This window comes from Nicotiana tabacum, chromosome 10, assembly GCF_000715075.1.
Source record: "Nicotiana tabacum cultivar K326 chromosome 10, ASM71507v2, whole genome shotgun sequence".
NCBI classification, from domain to species: domain Eukaryota; kingdom Viridiplantae; phylum Streptophyta; class Magnoliopsida; order Solanales; family Solanaceae; genus Nicotiana; species Nicotiana tabacum.
The window spans coordinates 118500069-118508828 of record NC_134089.1 but is presented as its reverse complement, the minus strand read 5'-3'; the positions used below and the strand labels follow the sequence as shown (position 1 = coordinate 118508828).

Sequence of the window (8760 nt, the reverse complement as noted above, 5' to 3'; positions counted from 1 at the left end):
GACCTCTAACGCAAAATCCATGTGAAAGAGGAGCACCTGAAATTGCTCGGCGTCTAGACGGGAAAAAAATAAAAGAACCAACAAAGAAATGCAATTAAATTGTTTCATGACCTTCAAACTTGACTAAGATAAACCAGTACTTTTACAGTGGAGAGGAATCCAACAAGGAAAAATGAATTTAAAAAAAACTGATCTTTCCAAAATTTTCATGATTTACAGAACTTGAACGAACTAGACACTTTGAACCTATGGTACAGTTTGCTTTAGCCTACATGAAGCTATTACAGGCAGGACATAACAGCATATACAAGTAGAACGGAATAAGAACATCAATCTGCTTAAAGAGACTGTACAAGGGGGAAAATGAGAAAACTGTCCTTAACACGTACAGAGCTCGCTTCATTGGTCTAACTCGAACTTTTGAAACTTGAAGTCTGACCAAAGGCATGATTGTCTTTTGCGTTCCCTGCTACCTCATCTGGAGCTTTAATGCTTTCCCTCTCTACTGGTCCACTGGTCTTTATTGTGGTGTCAAAACTCTCAATACCAGAGCTGGCTAAGGAAGTGTTGCCAACTGAAGGTGCTACAACTCGAGGTGAATCAATTGATGAAGGTTGAGACTCTGCATCAGAAGAATCAGATTCAAGGGAGCTCACTCTCTCTGTCTCTGATGATTCTAGCTCCCCTTTAGATTTTCCTGATGACTTCCGCGACACCACTTTCTTTATGCCACCACCAACAGACTTACCAGCATGTTTAAGAATGTTCTTTGCCTTGTCTCTCACTCTCCCCTTTTTGGGGCGTTCCCCATTTCCCTCATGACTCTCTTTTCCATCTTCTGTAGGTGTTGTGACCAATGATGAAAGGGAAACCGTGTCATCCACTATAATCTTCACTCCAATTTCCTTGGCACTAACTGCCCTAAGATTCTCGTGTTGAGATGTCTCAGGTTCTCCGAGATTGCCCGACTTATCCTCGTGTCTAGGACTTCTGTGGAAAAGCGAGCTGATCTTATGTAAACCCCTGTGAATTCGACTAGGAGAATCTGGCTTACTTCCATTAACACTTCCATCAGACCTGCACTCATCATTGTGCGGGGAGCCCCCTGCAGTTGACTTAAAACTTCCCTTGGAATCACCACTCACGCCAAGAACTTCCCCATCAACCCTGCTTTTTCCCTTTCTTGGTTCCCAGACTTGTGCTACTTCACTCCCTGGGTGGTGTACCCATATACCAGTCTCCTGCTGCCCTTCGATATTAATAGGTTCATACTTATCTCCAGCTTTTGATGATTTATCGGCTGATTCAGTGGTTAAGGAGCTTTGTTCAGTTGTATCCATCTCAGCAGATTTGATATCCTGTTCATCGTCCACGCTTCCTCGCTCATATGACTGCTCCGCGCGCTGAAAATTGCTGAAAACTTAGCGCTGGCTTATTTTCATAATAGCACTGCCTTAAACTTAGCATAGTCCTTATCTAGTTTTAGTGCATTCATGATTCATCAGCAGAATAACGGAAAGAACTTTCAGGTGCAAAGAAGATAATCCCTGTGAAAACTTTGCTTCTTAACATTCTAATTTCTTGTTCATGACAAATTTCATAAGAAAATATACCTTTTTGCTACAGTCAACAACAGTTATGGCAAGATGCAATCTCCCCATTTTAATGTTCTGAAGAGACAACCACATATCACGCCTCTGCCCATCCCTAAAATCGCAGATGTTGATGGAACAATCTCTGTTCACACAAAAAAGAACATTCAAGTAAATAAGCTGCTTATGTCAGCGTTGAATAATATTCCAGTTGGAGAACATACTGATGTCAAAATGAAAAAAGGAAAATGACAGATAATGCATACACCAAAAGGGAAAAATTTATCGTCCAGTAAGTTTGGTGCATGCCAAAATAAATGATTAGAAGAGTAGTATAATCTAATAGTTTTAACTTTTAGATGACACAGTACACATAGTTCAACATGGTATCAAAGTAGGCAGACCTAAGATCGAGTCTCACCTCCACTCACCAAGGATATATTTCTGCATGCGTAGCCCCACAAAGAAGTATCAACTCTATGCATTAAGGGGCGTGTTGCAGGTTTAAAATAAATACTTAGAAGTGATCCCTTATGTAACTTAAAACTTTTAGATGAGGTGATTCATGCAGTTATTAACATCAAAAAAGACACTTCTCTATTTTAGCAGTCAAAGTACAGAAGAACTTTTACAAGTCTAGTTCAATAGTAGAAATAGAAAACAAAATTCTAAATGCAGATCCTTTATTTAAAAATTTTATTTTCCGCTTTCATTCTCTTCCAGAGGGTTGATGTGGGGTCTGCTGGAGAAAATACCAAATCTAAAACAACAAATCCAAACAAATAGATTGTAATGAGATTTGTCTGGTAAAATCACTATGTGCAAATGGGCACAAGGCATTCTGATGTTTCAGGACCCATAAATAAGAAACCCCTAATTCCTCTCATGTATGAGAAAACTCCAGATGTGAAGAAAATGATAAAACATAGGTCAAAAACTAGTATCGGTATTTTGCATGTCAGCATAGTACGATAGCAACCAGATTAGCAAGAGAGACAGCTGAAGCACAACGCTAAACATGATAAAAACTGTGGGCACAAGATGAGTATAGAAATAGAACTCAAGCCCCTAAAGCATGATCGTCACAAGACCGGAAAGAGACCACAAAACAAGGAAAATTTCTGAGCGTAACCCAATCACTACATGGTCAAGGGGTGAAAGGTGGCTAGTATTTAAATTGCCAAGAGAGAATAGGACGAACCCCAATGTATCATCAATAAAATGGTCCTTGTCACGAACTTCTACATTGAGCATGTTGTTAGGAGACTCCCATGTACAGACTGGAATCTTGAACTCCTCATTCCACTGTGGAGTCAATGTCTTCTTCCGAGTTTTAGTCCTGAATCTGTAGGGGCCAAGGCGTCCCTTAACATATGGATCAGCGAATCCTGAAAAAGAGCACCCAGCTCTTAGGCATATATTTCTAATGATTTGACAGAAGTACAGCAAGACAATTTTTCACCTACCATTTAAATCTGACGGCTTCATGTCAGCTGCTTCAAGAACTTCTAAAATAACAAAAGCAATGGGCTCCTTAGCATCAACCGAGAACCAGTTTTCTGACAAAATGAGAACGAAAGACTTATCTAGCAGCAGTTGTACACATTTAATTTATTTTTTTTGTTGTTGATAACAGCAGTACACATTTAATTGAATTCCATCATTCCAAAAACAGAAGCCCAACAACTCTAATCCCATTTATTTCCATCTACACAAGTTCTGCAGCATGTACAAACGTATGATTAATTAGTATGTATTATACTATTATACTCATGAAAGATGAAAAGTGTTGTGTTTGACTATCAGCATGCAGTGTTCAATTCTATGAGCATCTCCACCATTAATATAAAAAAGATTTCAAATATCACATCTTGCCTACTGTTCTAGAAATCAAATAGACTAAATTCAAGCACATTGAGGTGCTAAGGTTTTTACTCGTTTCCTTTTTTATTATTCCTGGGGGTGGGGATGTGAATGGTAGCAAAACTTGCATGCTTGTATGTAATTTCAATTATTGATTAGGTCGAGACACCCACTACAACACACTAAATATTCGAGAAAACATGACCACCACCTCAAATCCTATTCAACCCCCTACAGGTGCAGAATGGCTCATGTTAGAATTTTATCATCAACAAGTTGTGTATCAGACTATCAACCAGTTTTAGTTCTCAAAAATGAGTAACTGACATGGTTCACTCACCACCCAATATCACCATTCCAGGCTTTCCACACATTCAAGTTAACTTCACTGCCATTCATGTAATCGGGACTTCTTCCACAACACTAGCATATATTGGTAGAATAAAAATGCTTGCAAGCCGCTATAATCTTCCCTCTATCACAACATAACTAGGGATAATTATCTATTTACTCAAGCAGGAGGTGGCCTTGTAAAACTTCTTTTCCTTGATTTACTTTAATCCAGATAAATAACCTGATGTCTGAATGGGTTAAGTAGGTTACAAGTTCAGAACCGGTTAGGGTAACCCCTTAACAAAAGTAAAAGAACAACAAAAAAGACAAGATTGCATTCTTGATAACTGGTTTAAGCGGATGTGCGCTTTTTGTCTTAATTTTTGAATTGTGCACATAATACTCTAAACTTACCGGAAAACGAGACTTGATCTAAAAGGTTCAACTTTTGGATGGAGAAAGTAAACTTACCGGAAAACGAGACTTGATCTAAAAGGTTCAACTTTTGGATGGAGAAAAGTCACGTGCCATGCACGTGACTCTTTTTGCCTTTTTAAACTCTCAAAAGCCCGTTTTCACTTATTTACCTACTTTTTATAAATAGTAAAACTTATAGATTGAAATCAAACTTCAAAAATGCATATAAATCTTTTTTATATATTAAGACATCATTTTTCAAATTTTAACAATCTTCATAATGATTTTTTTCAAAAAAATGAAATTTCCATCTCAACTAATTGAAACATTCTCTAATTATAGTTTCTTGAGCATTGATAATTCTTGTATCTAAAATTAAATTCAAATTCCCTGTCAATGAGTTGGAGCCAATAATATTGGGGCAAACCAAGCACCAAAAAGGTAGGGGGAGCGGGAGCTAGCGTGACCATTACCTGGTTGTGGTGACACAAACTTCTCAACATCCACCACCAGCATGTTGGGCTGCAAGATATTATGAATAACTTAGTCTAAAGCTCTCTACAAAGGCTGTCTGTTTTTCCTTTTCTTTTGGATACTTGGAGACCACATTACCTGATTGTATGCTATTCAAACCATTTTCAGCAAAAACGTAAGTTATTTGAAACTTTTTTCACCATTCTGAAGCATATCAAAGTCTAAAATGTGCTTCTACCACAAGCATAGTAGGGGAATAACGTTAAATATAAGACAGACTTAAATATGAACGAACCGCACCTCGACAAGTGTCTGCTCAAAGGCAACAGCAAGTAGTTTATCCTGATAAGGATGACAAACAAATCTTAGGAAGATTGTCTAAATGTGAATTCAATGTTTCAGACACAGAGATACCCATTGAACTAACCATCCATCCAGCAATTCCAGGAAGTTCTGTTACATCAAGCCCATGTGTGAAAATTGGCTTCACAGTCATCTGAAAATAAGGAGGCTCCACAAAGCACACCCGCAAACGACTGATAAACGGCCACTTCCTTAAGAACTTTACCCCAACCAAGACCTATATGGAACAGCGATACGTTCAAATATATTATTTTAGGAATTAAAATATGGCCATCAAACAATACAGAGGAATAAAAGAGTTGAGAGGAGAATAAACATATTCAACGGCTAAACTATCAATGCTGAACATAGAATTCTCTAAAAGTGTCATGAGTTTCCTCATTTGGTATGCTGTATGCATGCCCAGAACACCTAGAAAAGTGTGCTTGTTTGCTTGGCTAGCAGCAGGGAAAGCCATTTTTACAGCTAAAAACTTGAGGAATAGAAGGGTAGCTCACAAAACTTGGTGCTTCATGTGCAGGAAATCAGGAGAAGATGTGAACCACTTGGTAATTTATATGTTATGTGGCGCACTCATGCACCCACTGACTGTGGAGCACAATATGGGATAAACAAAGAACAACCAGAATAGACCAGGAGAATCCTTTCGCAAAGCATCAGGAAGAGCTACTTAAACCTATGATTGAAAGATTTCTGTAGCAATTCACCTTAGAATCTCTCAGGCCTTCTGAAAAGTTAGTTAATATGTGAAGTGTCACTCTATCACGATCTCATGTGATCCTACCAGTTTACATTGAGCATGTTCTTTATCTGAGAATGGTAATGTCTAGAATCAGCTAATTTCTCATCATCAGATATTTCTTTAGGCTTTAACATAACAACTCTGTTCAAGCCTCACTTCACCAGGTAAAAAACAAAGAAGAAAACATTGTGAAACCATGTTCTTTACCCTAGTAATGATTAAGATAATATAGCAATAATATAAAAAGAATACCAAGGGGGAATGGTATGTCCTAAGCACACAAGAATTTGGGTGCCGCAAATCCTTGAATTTCAAGCCTTAAAATCCAATCTTCAACTATCTTTCTAGCTAATTAATTTTAATCAGCTCTTCTAAGCTAAATATTGCTCACATCAAGAGTGTGTAAAGCAGTTCTATGTGAAAAGAGAGTCATTCGAAACATACTCATCAAAGTTTTTTATTACTCGATACGAATATTTCAAGCCTTCACAGAGTCTGCAACTATAAGTACTGAACATTAAACTGATACTACTAATCCCCCCCCCCTCCCCCAAAAAAAACCCCAAAACACACACACAAAATAAAAAACTCATTTCCCTCTTCAGTATCAGGTTTTCACAATATTAATTGCCATTCGTGAATCACCTTTCCCTCAACATGCATGCCCAACAGATGCAACTTTGCCCACATCCCAAAGCCCAACCTTTTTCTCAGTTTCACGGCAAGAATTGCACTCATGTCATCAGCAGTACGAAAATTCATTCCCAACTCCAGGACCTGCACATGTTATAAATAAATCTAAGCCACGGCAAATAGAGCAAAAATGTGCAGAAGCCAACTGCTGCCATAAGTCAAACATTCTTGAGTCAGAATTACATACCAAGTGATCATCTCCAGTAGATTCACGAAGAACCCTCATTTCTGTGAACATAGGTGGATTTCTTCCCAAGTAGAGGTGCTGAATTGCAGCTTCTTTCTGTATGCATTAGCGGAAAGGGAAAAAAAACTCCTGATAACTCAGCTCAACAAACAACTTAATTACTAAGAGTAAAAATTACAAATTTGCTGGTTATGGCATAAAATGAACAACTATATTGTCAAAGAAAAGTAGAACTGCTTGAATTCAAGAAAGACACTAAATACAGGAAAAATGTAGAAAACAGAAGCACTACATGACATATGATGCATCGAATCAAGAAGGTAAGAAGGTAGTTTAGCAGAAAGCACACATAGTTTGAACACTTACAGCAGTCCAGGGTTTGTACTTTTGCATAAACCATGGAATGATAGGGAGGAGAATTTTCTGTGAAACAATCTCCTCCATACAGATAGGCCATATCTTCTCAATCGCATAGTTTAACCATCGCACTGATTCAGAGTCTGAAAGGACCTGGTAAAAGCCCAAAAATATGCTTTAAACAAACCAAAAAAAAAAGTCATAACTCGAAACCACATCTAGATTCAGCAGGAAGATGCTGCTTGCTCTAGCTCTTAAAAGATTCCCTTAATAATGAAAGACTAGAATTACAATTTTGGTCTTAAAGGAACACCAAGGAAAAAAGACACATTTAAAACTTTCACTTCTTATTAACAGCAAGAATCAGAATAAATTCAGGCATATGTCACTTTAGAAATTGTTACTAGTAAATCTTAGAAGTTCCCAAATCTATCAGAATATTCTTGTGCTTTTCACACTTCAATTAACTAGTTTTGTCTGGTAAATCCAACAACAGAAAAGTAATAAAGTTTCCAAATTTATTAAATAGAGTATCTTCAACAGACCGAAAAAAGGGAAACAAGACAACTAAGAAAAGATGGAAACAAATTGCAAAAAGCTTACTCGGCGCTGAGAAGACTGTCTTTTTTCCTCAAACTGTAGTTTCCTCCGTAATTTAGTCACATACTGCTCATGAACCTTCAAAATTTAAGAGCATAATCTTGATAAATCCCACATCAAAAAACTGAAAATTGAAGTAAAAAGAATTGACATAAGACCATCTAAACTTGACAGTCGACGAAGAAACTGTACATGAAGTGATAAAAATACAATCTTTTAGCAACTTACCATGTAGAGATAGATGAGGGAGAGGAAGTAAGCAAAAGGGTGGCAACAATCAAAGGAATTAAGCAGCCATAGTAGCAGCAACACAATGCCCACATGATGAATTATTGTAGCATCCGTTATACTAGTCATTTCTTAATCCCCAAAAAACTCCTTTCTTCTTTAGTACACAGAGTTGTTGATCCAAAAATGACAGGAGACCCGCTAGCATAAACGCCTGACTCTTCAAAATATGTAACCCACAATTCTGATCAAAACAACTCCAGCAATTGCCGAACATCAAAGTCTATTCTCCTTCAATCTCATTAATTGCCCAAAAAGTAACCTAGCCATTTATTACATTTGCACACAAGTATACGTACTGAAACTGACTTGGGGGTGTTCAAACCGGGCAGATGAATCGGGTTAATGTTTGGAAATGGGTTTAGCAGGGGGGGTAATTGAGCTTCACGGGGACGAAGCGGAGACGCGGTGGTCAAGCAAATCGGCGGAAGTTTATCAAAAGAGAGTGAAGATTTTCAATTGAAAAGAGACTCCATCTGGGAAGAGTAGCGTCCGTGTTTTTGGTGTTTTTCCGCAGAATTTTCCCAGTTATGTTTGTGGGCTCCATCTTCGGTAATCGGTCTGTCATATGAAGGATAACTTAATGGATAGCCTAGGAGATGATTTTCAATTATCGATTATTTAACCAACTTGTTAGAAAATAATGTACTAATTTAACCAACTGAACGTATCTGCAACATGATTGATAGAGCTGTCAAAACGGGTTAGCTCAGCCCAACCCAGTTTAAGTTTTGTGGGCTTTTAAATTTGCTGGGCTAGGACGGGCTGGCCCTCCATCTATACGGACCTTAAAATGGTCAGCCCAGCCCAGCCCTAAGAGGTTCGTGGGCTAGGGCGGGCCGGCCCTTCAA

General features: G+C 38.1%; 1 protein-coding gene across 1 annotated transcript; it reads right to left on the bottom strand.

Annotated features, from left to right (window-relative positions):
* Positions 1-99: 99 nt before the first annotated feature.
* LOC107771419 (C2 domain-containing protein At1g53590-like) lies at positions 100-8503 on the bottom strand. The gene is made up of 12 exons (XM_016590777.2): positions 7850-8503; positions 7625-7699; positions 7031-7174; positions 6665-6760; positions 6430-6561; positions 5107-5259; positions 4980-5021; positions 4679-4727; positions 3059-3151; positions 2794-2980; positions 1614-1737; positions 100-1403 (listed from the first exon to the last, which is right to left on the bottom strand). The coding sequence occupies exons 1-12, from the start codon at positions 7976-7978 to the stop codon at positions 408-410; spliced, it is 2220 nt and encodes a 739-aa protein (XP_016446263.1). The 5' UTR covers positions 7979-8503; the 3' UTR covers positions 100-407.
* Between the last annotated feature and the right edge of the window lie 257 nt (positions 8504-8760).

What these genes read in the sequence shown, in the direction of transcription:
- LOC107771419 (XM_016590777.2), bottom strand. Translation starts at nt 7,978, where the DNA reads ATGACTAGTATAACGGATGCTACAATAATTCATCATGTGGGCATTGTG. An exon ending in CCCTCATCTATCTCTACATG is followed by an intron (nt 7,700 to 7,849) that starts GTAAGTTGCTAA and finishes TAAATTTTGAAG; the next exon opens with GTTCATGAGCAGTATGTGAC. An exon ending in GAAGCCGTCAGATTTAAATG is followed by an intron (nt 2,981 to 3,058) that starts GTAGGTGAAAAA and finishes GCTCTTTTTCAG; the next exon opens with GATTCGCTGATCCATATGTT.